Source organism: Micrasema longulum, unplaced genomic scaffold (assembly GCF_059751315.1).
Source record: "Micrasema longulum isolate JH-2025_06_02 unplaced genomic scaffold, ASM5975131v1 h1tg000480l, whole genome shotgun sequence".
Lineage (NCBI taxonomy): Eukaryota > Metazoa > Arthropoda > Insecta > Trichoptera > Brachycentridae > Micrasema > Micrasema longulum.
In genome coordinates this window covers 551,025-570,312 of record NW_028277677.1, presented here as the reverse complement: position 1 = coordinate 570,312, position 19,288 = coordinate 551,025, and the positions used below count along the sequence as shown (strand labels likewise).

Genomic DNA, 19,288 nt, shown 5'->3' with positions numbered 1-19,288 from the left:
CTTCTTTGCCTTTCTTAATTCATTTGATAATGTGTTTTTATATTCCTTATATTGCTTTTCAATAGTTTCTGAAGCATTTCTCATTTTTTGCATGGTATCCAATTTGGTTCTATATTCAATCATTTCCATTTAGCAGTTATTATCCACCCTCAAACCACCCTTTTCACTTTCGTTGCCATGGACTTAGATTCCGAAATACTTTCTATTCATTTTTAAAATGGATATCTTCTGGTTTTAACCTTTTTAGTTGTTCATTAACTATATTCCTGAAACAGTTATTATTTCTCACAACATAGGTATATTTGCCATTTCGAAAAATATGTGTACTTAGTACCTACCTTTTATCAAAAATTGTCAATTAGGTAATTAAGACTAGGATTATTGGTATGTGTACTTAAATCAAACATTTCCATAAATAAAGATGATTTGTTGTTTTTTTTTTAAGTTATCAACCAGATTTTGACAACCCATAGGCCTATAAGTTGCTTGTATGAAAACAAATAGAGTTCGGCGGGTAAATTTGCCCACTTGTTTTTAGACGAATCTTTTATTAGTTAGTCATTAAAATGATAATTTTGCCTTGAATTAATAATTCAATAAAGTAGTTCAGAGACAAGAACGCTATATGAGCTACAGTTCAACAAATAATGGTTGCGGGCAAACATGGACAAAAATGAAGGTAAATTTGCCAATTGCTTGAAATCACATTTAAATATGACTGAATTTACAATTTTATTCCCAATAGGGTATTATCACCCGGGAGGAATATCGGATTTAACACATTGTACATATAAAGGATTTCTCAAAGACTCCTTTAGTGTTTATAAAAGCTCTAATAATCAATAATTTCATTCATAAATTTCGTTTACTATTTTCAACATCTCTGAAAAGCGTTTCTATTCGGTTGGTAATAAATTCGATCATCCAAACCCAACCAACAGTTCACCACGAATCGTGCATTTGTTTTAAATGTTGGTAATCCGAATAGAAATTGAAACGACGCGTATTGCTCTCTATGATTTTTTCCCCTCCTCTAGCCAACCTTGAAATAAATGGCGACCGTAAAATGGGGCGACATTTAAATCGTAAGGCGACTTTGATCAGCGGATATATTGTTTATATTTATCTCTATAACTACTGATCATTAATAAATTTCGGTCAATTTTAACTGTTTTTTTAATGGTAATACGGAATACGATTTAAATGAAATTGTTATATAACTTTATTTAAAGTAAGATTTCAAGAAGTTTGAAGTGGAATCGTCAAGATATTATTTAATTTTTTAAAATTTAGTAATAGACTTTTTTAATGATACAAGTAATTTCGTAATTTGCATTGTCTTGACATTACTGGTACTTATATCACTGAGTGTCCATTATTATGATTGTTTTAATATTTTAATTTTTATTTAACGAATAATAAGAAGTTTTCTAAAATGAGCTGAAATTGATCATTTTATATACATCTTTTTTTTGAGAGCGACATGATTCGAACTTATTAATAAAAGTTTTGAAACAGGGCCTACAAAAAAATATTTTGCTCAAATACTAAGAAAAGCTGTTACAAAAATTCGGGCTGCTTCCAACCATTACAAAATATTATTTGAAACACAATACAATGAATAATATAAAGTTAAACATCCTTCAAATCATTAAAGCCAGTTTTCCAGAACAGAAGGAAAATTTTATTTACCAAAATGTGAGGACTGGGGATTTCCCCTTAACGTACGGGATTTCAGAATATAAATAAAAAATATTATGACTCAAATGAATGAGTCTTAAAGATTTTCTTTTAAAGGTGAGCAAATAAATGTGAAGCTTCGTTCTCGAATGATAACGGTGAAGTTATTCATCTAGTAAATCAGATAATTGTTACGAAATGCTTGTAAAAAAAACCTCATACACCTCAATTGCACTTCTTGTGAAATTTTGTCGAACATTGTTGAATATGCCCAATATTAATTTCCTAGGTATGTTTCACGTCTTTGTAAGAAACAGATAAACAGATACAATAATTGCTTTCCTGGAATAAAGTAATGGATTGAAGTAAGTCATTCGGTAAAATAAATGTTTTCAAAGCTGTGAAAGATAAGTTTTCACCAAATAAAAAGAACACAATAACCTCTCATTTTGTTTCGATAATAATGTCAGTCAATGAACAAATTCCTATACACAATAATACGAACATTAACTGATAATTTTATTCCATCAAAAGCAAGGTATCTTATTATCTTTATCAATTATTTAAAATATTTCTTAAATACATTTTTTTAATCACCATAATATTTTTCTTGATTTATATTTCAATTATTATTTTTGAGTATATATAAAAATTCCATTTTTTGGTTTACAATAATTAGAAAAATATTTTTTGTTTTATGTGGAATTAAAGTATATTATTTTTAATTATTTCATGAGATTCGACTTAAACGCTTATTAAATACACGCCTAATCATAATTTGCTGATACCTGAGTGTTTTTTTTTTGCAAGTAATTTACTTTCGGAGGATGGACAATATAATTAAAAAAGAAGTGAAAAGTTAAATTTATAATTCTTTTTTGTGTAGCACTGACTTAAAACACCATTTTTTTATAATTTATATGTAATACTAAAAATATTTACCGATTAAAAATAAAATAAACAAATTACTGTAAAACGTCACTCCCCATTTTATACTCAAGAATCGTTTTTTTTTTACGTAAAGCGAAACGTTAATGTAAATATATGTATTAAATTAATATAAAATTGTATTTAGTAGTAATGTTGTATACGTTGTATACTTATATTTTTTATCTAAATAAAGTAAAAAATAAAATTAAATGTTCAAAACAAACGCATAAAATCATGATGTATCAAAGCGACCCCACTCCGAAGGGTTGACTTTGATCACAAAGTTTTTATTATTTTCTCGCTCACACAACATAATATTTTCTCATTTAAAAAATAAGAATTTTAATTTTTCTTTTACGAAGGTTTGAAGTTCGAAACTGAACAAAGTCACCCCATTCCACTTACTCTACTCGAATCATAAATTTTTACGTAAAAACTATCTTCGCATACGATGACGTCAAACTTGGTGACGTCATGAATTGTCTGTTTTTATTTATATTCAAATGACTAGACTCGGATTTTAATAAGAGTAGTACCGATTGTTTTGTGATTTTTCAAATTAATTTATTAGCTAATAAAAAAAAACCGTGATAATAGCCCATTCAATGATTACCTAGGTCATTCTTAGAAATTAAAAAGTAAAGCATAACAATTTTTTTTGAGAAAATCCTAATAACACTTTCAAAAATATTTTTTTTTATAAATAAAATAAATTACAGTAGCTATACTTGAATAAGCAAAGGAGTAACTTTTAAGCAATAATTCAACATCAGGATCCGAACATTTATTTGATCCCGATTGATAACACTTTTCTTACAGTTCATTAAAAGTTTATCCTGTAGAATTTACATTGACTTCACTAAAAAGAAACCTATGGAAAACATGCTTGTGAATTTGTGAAATTGTGTCAATATCAATAAAAAGATATGTACAAAAATAGATCATCAAAAGTTATAGAAGGGGTATAGGGTCAAAGCGCCCTTTGAAGAAATGCGATATTTGACGCTGCGCGGTTGAGTTATCTCCTTAAATAAACTAAAATGTTACCTTACAGTTATTGACGATATATATATATTTAAAATTGTGTAAAAAATAATCTGATTAAATATTTTATTTAGGGGCAATAAATAAGTTGTAAATAACTAGAAAGCGGGAATTATGTTGGGGTGGAGTAGAGTGTGAATCTCAGACTTCTGATCCGTGAGTTCACGACATTAGTCGCAGGACCACAACCCAATTAATATTTTTAACTAATACATCCATAGTACCTAATACCTATCTATATGCACATGATCATATGAGGGAGTTAAATGCAAAACCGCCACTGTTCGTGATCACTATTTTTGGGAAGACCAACAAACCAGCAGCAAAAAGACTATTTCTTTCAAGTTCAATGTGCAACTTATGTGTTGCATATCAGATAGCGAAAAGACTATTCATTTTAAGTTGGATGTAATTATATAAGAAATAGTAATTTGACTACTTGTTTTGTTGATCTTCCCAAAAACAGTGATCATGGATGGCGGTTTTGCATTTAACCCCCTCATATATGCTTAGCGATCTTCTCCAGTGTGGCATTTCAAATTAATGGGTAGCATACACAGAGGAAATTTTAAATACTTATCTTTCATAATTTTGATGTATGATTTCAAACTTTCTCAAACATAGCTGTGTTTGCTGCTTCGGTTTTCCAAACTAACATACTACAATGCACCTATCTTTGTATAAATATTAAGCTAAATTTGTATATTGTACATAATTACGTCACAAAATAAAATGTTTTTAAACTCATTTTATAGATACCCATTATTTAAGCGGTTTCACAGAAACTAGCAGTCTACCTGGTGCAAAAGATTTAACTATATTTTCTCATTCCGTGACTGAAAATAAAAAGCAATGGTTTGCAGCATTACTACAGGATAAAATAAACACTAATTATGGTACAATCACATTGTATATTCAGAATAAAAATGTAAGTTGAACGACTTTGTACGAAATTTGAGACTGCTTTTCAATTTGTTAATTTTTTTAAATATTGTTTCAGCAAAATACTTGGAGTACAGTATTTTCGGAGAATATTTTAAGTCCTTCAAAATTGTTCTCACTTTCATATTCTGATAGCACTCTCATTGTATTAGCACACAGGAGTTTTAAATTTGAAGGAAATGAACAAGAAGGAATCACCGTATTTTTACTCGATGACAATTTAAGATTACATTATATACAAGATATAGAAACAGCATTTATTAGTGATGTTTTGCTATGGTAAGTAAACACTAAATTACAACTAAAACTACAACTAAATTATAACCCTTTATTAGAATCCCGCTGACAGCATTAGATACCTACATTATCCTCATTACAAAACATATAACTAGAATCATTTTCAGTAAAACCCGTTTTAATAATGTGTTCTGCATTGATTATCCTTAGCTGATTTCGACTGAGCAATGATTTGGGTCCCGAGAACTGTCTTGAGATGGTCACCCCACCAGAGCAGCAGACTTGTTTTTATAAAATTATTTTTGTATTTGTATCCACACAGTGTCTCGATGAATATACTTATGTCATATATATTTGGCATTTATGCGGATGTTGGGCCACCGGGAACTGACAGTAGCTTGTTACTTGACCTAATGTCTGCACAGTAGTTAAGTATGTGAGATATACTAATAATATAATTTTGTTTTCTTTTTTTTTCTTACTATTATTTATGTATAGGTCTATATCTATATCTGTGTGGATTTAAGTATGAATATGTATTATTTTATGTATATTTTTTAGACACTATAAGTATGTATATATTAAATCATGTAAATGAATGCTTCAACACGGGTTGTGCCCAGTTAGGTATTCATATTTTAAAAAAAGTGTTTTGTAAAACGTGAAATAAAAAAAAAATGAAAAAATCAAGTCAAAACTATATATCGTACCTACTGCTTCGTACAAAAAATGTAGATTTTGATGTGGACATCACATGTCACTGTTTGTATTTTTATTGGTTTAAATAAAGTATTATTGAATATATCTCTCTTTTCATAGGAAAGGTAACAATAAAATTTATTTGGCACTTGCCTATGATCACGCAGTTGCTGAAAATGGTATTAATGTAGAAACTTATAGTCCCATATACCAATGGAAAGGGAATCATTTTGATTTGCATCAATATATTCCTACATCCAACCCAAAAAGATTAATTTCATTTAAAATTGATTCAACACTGTATTTAGCTGTTGCAAATAATAAAAACAACTATGGTAAGTCATATACTCCTACTTAATTTTATAAAGTTGATTTATGGAGGAAAGTTAAACAGATTTCATTTGATTTGGAATGTATTATTTTTTAGGCTCAACAAATATATTTTCAGAAATTTTTATGTTCAAATCCCATGAAAACAAATTCGTTTCGTATCAAAAACTAGCATCTATGGGTGCAACAAATATAAACTTTTTTGCTTGTCACGAGGGGACGCACCAGGAAAGTTTTCTGGTGATTTCAAATTCGCTTAATAAAGATTTGGCTTACAAACTGGAACAAGATTATTTTGTACCATTTCAAGATTTTCCTACACTTGGCCCAACTCGGTGGTTTCCAATACCTGTTTGTATAGTTTTCATTTTATATTCATCTATATTAGTACACAATTTATTGTAAATGCCTATATAAATGAAAATACAATGAGTTTTTTTTCAGGGCGAGTCAAAAAAGTTTACACTTCTAAGCAGTTCAGTATTAAATGAAATAAATGCATATCAGTATGATGGATGGAAATTCATTAAAACCCCAATTAAAAGTAACAGTATTTTAGAACGCACAGAGAAAATATTAAAGAAAGGTTTATTGTTTGACAAGGTAATTTTAGGTAATATTAAGTTTTTTTTAAAATTTGGATTTGCATTGGAATAGACTATTTTATTTAATTTGTAGCGTTTGTTGCTAATTTTTTTTTGTTTATTCAGTTATTACAGATGAAAAGTATACCTACATCAAAATGAAAACACCTGTTTTTGAGAATAGAAATGATATAAATGAATTCAAATCCAAATTAATTTCTTGGTCGGATGAAATCAAACATTTGATTTTGTGTTCTAATGAAGAAAAACATGGCTTTGAGGAAATTTCAAGTAATTTTTTGGGATCTCTAAAACAAAATTCAGCTTCTAATGATTTAGGTTTGCTAATGGATAAAATACTGGAACTGAGGTATACTTCTATAAAAAATATATTTACAAAAGCGGTAAGTAAGTAAAATAATATTATAGTGTGGGATTATGTGTGTAGATTTGGCTAAGTTTACTAAAAAAAATATGTTGAATTTAGAACTCAATTAGATGATGCATATTTTTTATCTCGAATATTGTAATATATTTAATCTCAATGTCTTTCTAAATTTGTTTTTACTATTTTAATAAATCTACTAAACCTGCATCAACGTCTGTGGACTAATTTGTATAAGCTACAATGACGGTAACCATTTATAAATTATTTAAAAAAATAAAACAGAGGTTGCTTGTCTGAAATATTTCATCAGAATAATTTCTTTTTATTTTTGTTGTGCAAGATTCTTTGTAATCCAGAATGAAACATTTTCAACATTGATAAAAAAATATTTTAGATCCTCGCAGATGACTTGCATTTAGATAATAATGTTATTCAGAATATGAATAATTTATTTACATTATTCCATCTTCAAATGAAATCAATAAATTCACTTGCAGAAATTATTCCAAATATATTGCTTGGAAATGAAACATTATACATGAATACATTACATATTGATCAAGTGGATTTTGAATGCAACTACCAACCTTGTCAACTTGATAATGTAGAAATTAATATTTTGAATGGAAAAAATACAACCCGATTTCAAAGTGATGTTCTTTATACAGAAAATATGAATGATTTCTATGACCAGATAGAGTTTCTGGATTTGGTTGTCGAGGAGAGTCTAAATATTGAAACTTATAATGATAAACCACTTGAGAATATGAAGTTAATCATTCAACAATTAGCTAAAGAAAATGGTTTGTTTGTGAAGAGAAATCTTTTTATTTCTGGGGGTCTTTCTTCAAATGGTTTTATAGATAGTGTAAGTAAAAAATTCATGACTATAATTTATTTATTTTCTATTTTTACACCACATATCAAGAAACTCAATTACAATGGTGACTTACAGAATGGAATAAGATGATAATATTATATAAACATAAAATTTATTCCAAATAGGTCATTACGAAGAATTTAATAGCGAAATATGCACAATAAATCAAATAAAATTATGGCGAAATATATCCATTTTTTTTGCAGATTAAATTATCTGAGGATGGAATCCTTCTTAAGATTGGTGATCAAAAATTAATAGGAACTTTTGAAATACCTAAAATAAATACTTTATTGCTTGAAACAAATCATATTAATGACTTGACATTAAAAGATTTGAAAGAAATAATAGCATATGAAAATAAAACAATACTTTCACCATACATTATATCGCGTGCAACAGCAGAAAATGCATTTATTGAAGGTATGATAAATGATCTGAGCTTCCATGAACTGGTCTTTGATAGCTTGAAGCAGTTAGGAAATCAAATATTAAATGCTGCGATTAATGTATCAGACTTACAAACAATAGATGTTTCTGCACTTCCTAATTCACATAATCTCTTTATGGATTTAATAACAATAGACGAGGGCACATTTAGCATTTCTCAAGATGTGAGATTTGAGAATATAAATTTGAACAGTATTATTATAAAAGAACGTCTTAATGACATCAATGTCAATGCTGATGGAGAGTTACTTGTTCTGTTATTAAATTCCTCAAGAATACAGCGAGTGACGGCTGATAAAATATTTGACTATGTAGAACTTATGGGACCAATCAACCTTCAAGCAAAGATAAATAGTCCAAGTTTAGATCGTAAAAATCCTGTTTCGATGATAGAAGAGCCCTTAATTTTGTTGGGAAATTTCAACTTTCGGGGAAATGTGTCAGTGGAAAAGTTTTTAACTTGTAATGATATAATCAGTAAACGTAGCAAAATCACTCTAAAAGAAATGCAAGAAAGGGGATTGAAACTGACAGAAAAAAATATTCCAATGCCAATATTGTTTTCTCAACCATTAGAAGTAAGTGAAAGATTATTCGTAATTATGTATTTCCATATTGGTTTCTGTTATTTTTTAATTTGATATAAATGCTGAAAATGTTTTCACATAAATAACTAAAAATAAATACATATTTTCAAACAATTTGTTATATACGATTTCTTTAAAAATCCAGATCAGTGTGGTTTCAGTGTTGTGATCAGTGGCGTTTTCATTTTATTATTGACATAATACTTTGTGGAAACTAATTATTTTTTTTATTAAAGGTAAACAATATAAGCTGTGATTTAATAAATGGCATTAAGCCTACTTCATGGGTCTCAGAAGAAGAAAATGATGTTATTAAAATTACGGGACATAAAAAATTCTTAGAGGATTTGTTTATAAAAGGCGGGTGTTCTGTCATTGAAAATATTAACAACATTGATCCAGTCCATTTCGATAAAAGTATAATGAAAACCTATGGAGATCAGATTATCAAAGGAAAACTTTTTTTAAATACTTTAGGAACAAATCGGTAACCAATCATTTTACATTTTTTTATTACCTACTAGGGTTGGTATTCTGAGTATTGTAAAAGCGCGCACAAAAAACACATTTTTAATGCGTATTTACGTACTAAATACACGCTAACAGAGCAATCTCTTAGAGCGCAATTCCGTTCAGAACACCAGCTCAGATCTTAACAATAAACTTTAAAGCTATGGAGGTTTAAAAAAAAATCAATTCAATTCAATCAATTTATTTTAAATATAACATATACATAACAAACATATATTCAATACGTATATATTATAAAAAAGAAAAAAAATTCACGAAAGAGACTCATGTCAAAGTAGTAGGAGAATCCTGCTCCGGAAAACCCCTTCGGATACATGGAACAGATCAATATCCAGAGCGATGTTGTTCAGCATAGCGGTAGCCCTTCCAACAGGCATAACCATAGGCAGATTGGTCCTGAATATCGGAATATGAAACAATCTATGCTGACGCTGTCTTAGGTAATTATCAGGAACATACAAACCAATGCTCATCATAATCTCAGAATTATCGATCATACCGCGCAACAATCGATAAAAATGTGTAGTCAAATACACATTCCTTCTAGTCTCTAAACTGTTGTAGCCAAGCATACCCTGGAGAAACTCGGTCGGGTAGAGCCAAGGATAATACCCGCACTCTCTCATGTAGATATATCTTAGAAACTTCTTTTGGATTTTTTCTATCATAAGAGAGTACTTCAGTTCATGTGGCCCCCAAATCATCGAGCCACTCTCGAGTCTACTTCGCACCAAGGAGTTGTAAAGAGTTCTCAGTACGCGGATATTTTTGAAAACCCTGGCAGAACAAATCCAAACATCTTCAATGCATTACCACTGATTGTCTCTATGTGTTCATGAAATTAACCCACTCAACGCCATGCTCCCATACCAACTAGTCCTTTTTATTTTAAATTTAAAAAAATAGGAATGGTTGCTCAAATAAATAAGTAATAATCAAAATATTTATAAATCAGTGCAATGACTTAATTAATTAAAGTACATAATATAGTAAGTTCCTACCATCATAATGAAATTAAGATATCTGGAGCCCACACCATTGTAAAATGTATGTCATTGAAATTATTACTTACTGTTTTTTTTTTACTATTTTAGACTAAGCTGCCAAAACATAACATTTGCTGGAAATTCAATAGAAGGTTTTCTAACGTTTTCTGGTGACCAAAAAATTCCAGGAGAGACAAATATTCACTCAGGAACTAGAGTAATGAAAAAACTTCTCGCAAATAGAATAACAGTACTGGGGACTATTTCAGGATATGTAATTGAAGAAATGTTTATGGATACAGTAATGAAAAATAGTCCACAAATAAACATTTATAGTAATGTATTAATAAAAGGACTATTAAATATAGTTTATCTTGGCGTTGAAGAGGTTACCGAAATTGAAATTGAAAACATTTATTCTAAACTACTACGTAACCAAGAATTTTTTTTTAGAAATTTAAGTTTGATTTACCCAGTAGATATTCAGAATATAATATTTGAAGAATCAATATCTGGTATATCTAAAGCAGATTTTGGAAATAGCTGGTTACAAACTGCAGGAGATCAAATTCTACGGGGAAATCAAATATTTAATTCAATGAATTGTAATGATTTGTTTGTTGAATCAAATAAAATTAATAATATTTCATTGACAAATTTATTAGAAAGCATCGTTTCAACAACACAAGATGCATATTTCAAAGAAGTAATTTACAAAAACAGAATTGTCATTGATAGTAATGTAAATATACATGGTCCTATTAATAATTTGATTTTCCCACAAGATTTTGTCATGAAAAATTATTTAAAGAACCAATATATATATGGTCACAAAACAATAAAATTAGCTCAGTTATTAGGAAACGTAAGAACAAATTATGTAAATGGATTAAGCTTGGAGCAACTTTGCTTAGTCACAAGACCAGATTTTGGACGTTTTTCAAGTAATCTATTTATCAAAGGTATGTTATAGACTTGCGCATAATAAAAAAATCACCAATAAAACTAACTATATTATGACTAAAATTTAAAATGATATTGGTGTTACAAAATCAATTTATGGATGTTGTATGTATTGATCAATGAACTATTGAAATAAGTGTAAAGAATGAACTGCATTGACTGAAATACAGATTAAATTAAGTTAAATGAATAATACAAAACCAATTGAGATTACCTGCTGAAAATTGTGGAATTGAATTTTAATTATAATCAATTATTTATTTTGATTTATTTATGTAAACTAATATTAATAGGTTTATTAAATTGCTGTGTATAAATAAAACAACCATTCACCAGTCTGATGATGTCAATGATAAAATATGTGTTTTATTTAGATAAATACAAAATAAATAAATGTTTGGTTGGCAATCCTATAGTCATGTAATAATACTGTCTAACCACAATATTATTGCTGTAAATATTAATAACAGTGTAATATTATTTATTAATAATTATTGTGTGGCTATGGTGTAACACGAGTCTACATACGCTACAAGACTTGATATATCTCTTATTTATTGGAATTATGAAATTGTATTTTTCTTTTATTAAATGGACATTTTAAAATCGGATTTGGAAAGTCAAATTTGTATAAATATGCTGGATTTTAATACAAAAATATTTATCCTTACTGTGCGAAGAATAATTATACCAATGAAAGTGATGCTAATACCACAATAAATTTGTTTTACTGTATAAGAAAGGGCATGATAATAGAACTTATAACAAGGAAGACAGAGACGCTGTTTTGCGATGTTTATGTGAAAGAGATAAAACCAAATAAGAAATTTGTTCAATCAGTCGGTTATTGGTAGTAAGAGGGAGTGCATGCTAATTATATGACCGGTGTATTTATGATATTGAATTATTTAACAGTATGTATTTGTTTTTTTCCAAATGTTGAACTTCAGAATATTATAATATTTTGTTTGAGGTAACACAATGTTATATCACCGCGTGTTAAGGATTTTTGTAGCACAACCTTTAAAGATTTGATAATTTTACTATTTTATTTATTGACTAACAAGCACTATTGGCTAAATAGGCATCTACAAGACTGCTGAATCATTTACAATATTTCAACTTAAAGACCATTTTTACAAGTTACTTGAGAAAGCACTCATGAGTCATGAGTCAATAAATAAAATAGTAAAACTAAACCGAGAAGTTTGATCAATATAAAATTTTTTTTACTATGCATGGAGTTTTATCAAGAAATATCTACAGAAAACATCCATACTTTTATTTTGTGTAAAAAACAAGTACGAGTTATTTTATTTGCAGGTTCCCTGTATCTTCAGAAAGAGCCTCAAATAAATCAGTTACATAATATAAATATAGAAAGTCTTATGAGAAAGACATGGTTCACTGATTCTTTCACCAAACTATATGGCAATAATTATATCAGGAGTATCGAATTTCTAGATTCAGTTGAAGCTAAGGTAACAAGTACAACACAACATAATATGTAACATCAGTGTACCGAATGCCTGTAGAATGTTCGTAGTTGGGTGAAAAAACTACTTCATTGCCGTATTTCGACAGAATTTGAAGTCTATCGCAACACTTAAAACACTAATAACATTCTCCGAGCCACGGAAGGGTGGGACCACTCACCCCTGAATGTTTTAATGCTACAGGTGTCATGTCCACTGAGAAAATTGTTTTTCTGATTTATATGTACATAATATTTTATATTTCCTTATTTTATTTTATTTATTTTATTCAGAAAACATACAGTCATACAAAATAAGTATTAAAAACAACAATTTTTTAACATAAAAAGACCAATTATATTACTTATATTGTTTATGGACAATATTTAATTCAAGTATTGGCTATAAGTATATATGGTAAAATTGGTAGTATTCTGTGTAATATTAACATTAATATTTTTTGTAAATTATAAATATATTTCAGGTTTCTTTTGATGGTTATAACTTACAATGGCTTTCGGAAAATTATCTAAGTTTAAGTAAAGATCAGGATATCACTTCTGAGATGAAAGCGTCAGGTTTTTCCGCAAACTCGGTGAATGTTCTTGGAGAAACAAATATTGTAAAAGACATCAATGAAATGAATCTCCAAGAATTTTATCACAACACATTGCATACAATAGGCAATCAAGATATTACTTCGGAGATTAATTTCAAAGGCTTTTCAGTAAATGGTAATACATATTATTATACATGTACCTTCAGTACAGATTAAATTCACAAATTAAAAAATAATAATTTGATGGGAGAAACTTTAAAACTATTTTGGAAACTTTCTCAAATTTCTGTGCCACAATGTAGAAATAAGAGCCATCAAAATAATAAATTTGGTTGGTTAGAATACTTACTATCTTTAGTAAATTAATGAAGAACCCACTTAATAAGTGTACAGCAAAATTATTATAGAGGTATTGAAATGTAATGTAACAGTGGGTAAACATTTTTAAAAAGGGAATCCATATTCCTATTACATCCATAAGTATAGGCATTTACAAGGTTTATAACTTGTATATTACACACTGTGTAATATTCACCATTCAGCCTATATTTGGACATTCACATTTCCTCAACTCTGTGTAGACTTTTGTGAAGTAAAAGAGCTGAAACCTTATTTATTGATTTGAATGAGATTCATCTGGCTAAATTATTTTACCTATTAGGCAAAGTGGTGAAGGTTACACAGAGTGTAAAGTGACTATTCAAACCAGCCAATGATAGGTCATAAGCCCTCTGTAAATACCTAGACTTCTATAATTCACTTCTAAAAAATGTTTTCCCTCCCTGTTTCAATAGATAATATAAAAAAAAATTAAATCTATAATTGGTGTGTAAAAATGTTTTTTTAATTAAAACAAATTATGTGATTTTTCTTTCCCAGATGACCTTCGACTATTTGGAAAAATAAATGGTTTAAATCTCAGTTCTGAAGTATTCCACATAACAGGACCCAATTATGTAAATACTCAAATCTTTGATGAAATTGAAATAAAAAGCCTAGAAACAAAAACCAACTCTTTACAAGGCATAAATTTAAAAGCTTGGTCTGAAAATATTGTTCGAAAAGAAAATTTACTAAATAAAATCATGGGAATAAAGCATTTTAAACAATGTTATATCAGAGATATCAGGTGTGCAAATAATGTGTATTTTATTTTTATTTCCAATTTTATTTATTTTATATTTCTTTAATAAAAACACTTTATATTCAGCATTTCAGGTTATATAAATGAAAAACACATATCTTCAAATAACATATTACTTAAAAATAATTCTCAAATCATATCAGGAAACATAATATTTAACACAAAGGAAAAACCTGCGGTTTGGAACTCGATTAGTGTTTTGAAAGATCTTAATAATATCCATATAAATAACGCTTTTGATTCAGTGGTAAGAAAAAACAACTATTGCATTTTGAATTTGATTTTTGAAAAGACTTAAATACGTGTTATGAAATTCACTTTTCAGCAATTGAAAGATGATACGAAAATAGTTTTTAAAAGTCCCAAAGTTTTTACATTTCAAATATCAGGATATAATGTTTATGTCAATGGATTCATAAATAATGTTAGCTTAACTACCATCACACAAGATTTGAGTTCCAAAGGTTTCTTTCAAAATTATGATAAAAAATTTGACTTGTTAGCAGAATATTCTAGAAAAATTTTAAGGAACCTACAAAGTAAGTTTAAATGTACTTTTTATTCAGTTTTTATACAATATTTACTTAATCAAATTGTATGCTTTATTTGTATTTTAAATTTCAGAAAAACCTTTGCAATTAAAGGATATTATTGCTATTCAGGTCATTAAGGGTGAAATACAAAGTTTTACAATGTATTCATTGTTCCCTAAAGAAATATATACATACATTATTTTGGCTGTAAAAAGTCAGGGACCAATTACTAAGTTGCAGTTTAATGTTTGGAATTCCAACTTACAGAAATTTGTGTCCGACCCAGGTAAGGATTACAACATTCAATCAAATTTCGAATGTTTCAAAGAAGTGGATTTTTAAAATTATTATTTTGAAGCATGTTGTTAAAAGTGGTATCAAGAAAAATATAATTACAGGTAAAGAAGGGCAGGAGATTGGATTACTTAATTAAGGGGCTAACAGGTTCCCTTTCAATTTCCTGAAGATTTGTCAAAAGATTATGTAGTTTTAATACTGATATATGCGTTTTTAACCGTTTTAGTGCTATGCTTATTTTGCAAGTATGTTGGTAATTTGCTGCTGTGTTTTTTGTGTTATTAGATAAAAAAAAAATTATATTAAATTAAAATAGGCTTTTGGTTTTGCATCAGAAGGAGGAAGGCGTCTAGGTCCAGTAATTTCAAAAAAATCATCAGATTTTTTTATAATAACTTTTGTTGGAGGAATAATATCAAAAATTTCGTTGCTACGGTTATCTGTGCCTTTAGAAGCAGACACAAATCTGTGAAGATTCAGTTTCAATTTGCAATCTCTTATTGCGACGTACAATAATGTCACTCCCGTCATCATTGTTCTTCATTTATCGGAATACCCGTCCCGTCGTTGTAATTTGATACATCGTTCGCAATAGAACTAACATCCGACATTGTGAAATATATTGATTAAATTTAGCCTGTATTTATTTTCACAGGATAAACAATAATTAATCAAGTTTTCAAAACACACGCCAACCGCCATATACTATACTAATACATGCAGCATGATAGCGCTGCTTAGCACTAAAACGGTTAAGCTACGCCATGTGGTTACTGATGCTTTAGACTTTAGAGCATTGCAGGTTCTACATGTAGTTATAAAATAATGCGTATTTTGTAATAATTTAAACTGATGTATAGTTATGAAATAATGTGTACTTTGTAATAATTTGCAGGGGTTTCCAACTATATATTAAATGATGAAATAGTCGGTATGTTTCCATTGCATTTGGGAAATAATTTTGGCCTTATGGTTGAAAGTGAAGCAGTAAATATGCCAAATAAATCATACAAAAGTAATTTATTCACATTTACGCCTAACAGTGGGGTGGAAAGGTTGGGACATCTGAAGAGTAATTTAACTAAAGACGCAGTATCTTTTGAAGTTTTTAATAAGATATATCTAATGGTTTGTTATGCATTCGGTCCAACAAATCTCTTCCACCAAGAAAAACATGACAACAGGGTTTACTTCAGACTGCTACAGATAATTGATACGTATAATTGTGAAGATGTGAGATTTTATTTTATTTATCAGTTTACAAAAATACACATTATCAATTAAAATTATTTGTATATCATTTCCCATAAGTGGCTTAAAAATCAATTATTAGAATGATTTCAGATTGAGGTTGTGAATATATCAGGCATCACACTTATAATACTGGGGACATCTGATGGTACCAAAATATTTAGTGTTGAGCACGAAAATGTTTCTTTACTACAGAATTTACCCCCCTCCATTCATGCCTCTGCCAGCAACTGGGAACACAAGGTTTACCTGGCTTTAGCAGAGTTGCAAGTGGTTCACATTTACTTGTAAGTTTTTAGCTACATATGCATGTAAACCAATGCCTTTTTCAAAATGTGATGCTTATCTTCGAGAACTGTATTAAAATAATATTAAAATGTTATTAAAAGTTTATTTTAGTTCTTAAGATGTTACGAACTAGCTTAATAAAAAATCAGTAAATAAATACCTTTGCCAGCACTTGGTTAGTGCTTTGACTCAGCGCTAGCTACCCTCAGGAAAAATCCAGTCATTTTTAAATATGTATGCATCAGAGGTGTGCTGTGAGGTTTTCGGTTAAGGAAGCAGTCACTTGGTATTAGGTACATAGGTGAAATATGTAGCTTCTACCGACACATTAGTTAGAGTTGGGTGCTTTGAAATAAAGTAAAAAGAAATTTTATGCCATAATTTTAGCCTAAAAGAGTTATATTTTATAGTTTAATATTAAAATACCATTGTGTCAACTGATTGAAGTGCTAAATTTGTTATAAAACAGTCACAATATATGAAAAATAAACATGGATTGATTTGTTAGAACTGCTTCCACAGAGCTTGTAAAATCTCAATTTGTGATTGCGCGACGGCCTCATAGGAAACAACAGACTTATGCAGTTCCTTATTCCAGAATTAGACGAAGCGCAATCAATTTTCGCTGCCACAACTCCCTTATCATTGTTTGTTTCATATGAACTAGTGACGTTGTTCAAAGTAGTTCATTGTAATAAGAATGTTTTTTATTATTTTACATTTTTAAGAAACTTTGCGGTACAAAAATGCTCTAATTTTTACAGCATTTAAGAAAACATTTTTTAGATCTAATTTCGCATAGGGCTAAATTTACACATTAGAGTTTTTCTGTATTTTGATTTTAAAATTAATTCACAGCCAAACATAAAATAATCAAACATTATAATCGTTGGTGTTTGACCACTCATCGGAAAATTGTAATAGAGCTTCTGTAGAGTGCTTATGACAGTATGAGGGGTCGGGTGATCAAGTCCACTACCAGAATATATTTTTTTAATGATTTTTTTAACATTAATTTGAACTGCACTTTTTTATTATTTAAAATTATTCCTAATTGATATTTTTTTAATAAAAGGTTTGTGATGGGGTTTAGAAATGTTCCAATTGTAACTAAAAGCAGTAATATATGCATAATTATCAAATTAAAAATATTCATTCTTTAGTTTGTGTATACTCTGCTTCTATGGACATATTTTTATTAAAAAAAAAATTCAACTAACCTATCCAAAAACTCACCGCTCACACTGATAGTAACCCCTAGTGTGAATGTGTATAAAATGGGTTTATTTATTGACTTAAAATTTTTAGGTTTCTAGAATTACATTCGTCCACGCTCTTTGTAGCTGCAAGACGTTGGTTAATTTAGCTTCCATGTGTAAATGTCGTCAACTATTAAACTTCATATTTAGGGTTTATTTATAATTCTGACTATTCGTTCGCTCTGTAGCGCAGGACGTGTTTTAAATACAACTCTCATTTATAAATGATTTAAAAAAAAATTAGAAACAATAAAAAGCACATTTTTAAATAATGTAAATGGGGGCTACTGTCTATGCGCTCTTAAGCTGCAAGGCGTGCTGTAATCTAGCTCCTATCTGTTATTAAAATAATTTAATGATGGAAATCATAATTGGAAACAATGAATTAGAATCCCAACAATCCACGCGTCATTTAGCTGCAAGATGTGTTGAGTTACTTGTACAGCACCCCCAAGATGATTTTGACGAAAATTGTGATATATCCATAATAGGCTATAAATCTTTTTATCTGAAAAAAAACAGGCAGATGGTAATTCTACCAATATTTACAAAAATGTAAATGTACTATTAAGCTAGGATAATTGCTTTTGTGATAGTTGATTTTGTAATAAAAATAGTATGCATTTAATTATTTATAGGTTTGATATGGAATCTCAATATTTTAAAAGTCACCAAGTGATTGATCAAGCAGTGGGAACTACCAAGGTCCAGTTCATAATGCTCCCAAACAACGAGTTGGCCCTTACTGTTCTCACACCACCATCACAAGTCTCAATATTCACCTATACGAGAGATGTAAACTTTCAACTCCAACAGAGTTACGTTTCATTAAATAATATTACCTCATTTGATAATATCCGAGTCGGAAATACGCACTTAGTGGCTCTCTTTAGTCAAAATCAGATATTTATTTTGAAGTCAATTTTCAAATAGTTTTTTATTTGTGTAAGCAACCATTAAATGTAACCCCTTATTATGTAAAACATATTCGTCATAATTAAATGAAGTACTTAATATTTTAGTTTATTTTTTTCAAGATAGTGTTTTTTTATCCCTTTTTTTCACACAAAAAAAAATATGTTTCCTGTTTTGTAGTATATATTGGGTGTTAACAAATGTTATGTCTGTTTTTTTCAAAATGAAGAGAACAAGACAAAAAAAATAAAACAAATTTGACAATAATGTATTCTCATTAATAGCACAAATAATTCGTAGCATCTCTACCGCACAGTTTGACAGCTTTATTTCCTC

The 19,288-nt window shown here is 28.9% G+C and overlaps 1 protein-coding gene across 1 annotated transcript; it reads left to right on the top strand.

Moving 5' to 3' along the window:
* The first annotated feature begins 663 nt into the window (after window positions 1-663).
* clos (closca) lies at window positions 664-19,047 on the top strand. The gene is made up of 20 exons (XM_088226925.1): window positions 664-679; window positions 4,410-4,582; window positions 4,655-4,875; window positions 5,653-5,867; window positions 5,960-6,213; window positions 6,307-6,475; window positions 6,573-6,850; window positions 7,229-7,702; window positions 7,921-8,742; window positions 8,988-9,238; window positions 10,377-11,230; window positions 12,555-12,712; window positions 13,191-13,440; window positions 14,145-14,394; window positions 14,476-14,656; window positions 14,735-14,948; window positions 15,034-15,228; window positions 16,135-16,472; window positions 16,584-16,777; window positions 18,676-19,047. The coding sequence occupies exons 1-20, from the start codon at window positions 664-666 to the stop codon at window positions 18,968-18,970; spliced, it is 5,802 nt and encodes a 1,933-aa protein (XP_088083051.1). The 3' UTR covers window positions 18,971-19,047.
* Window positions 19,048-19,288: the final 241 nt, after the last annotated feature.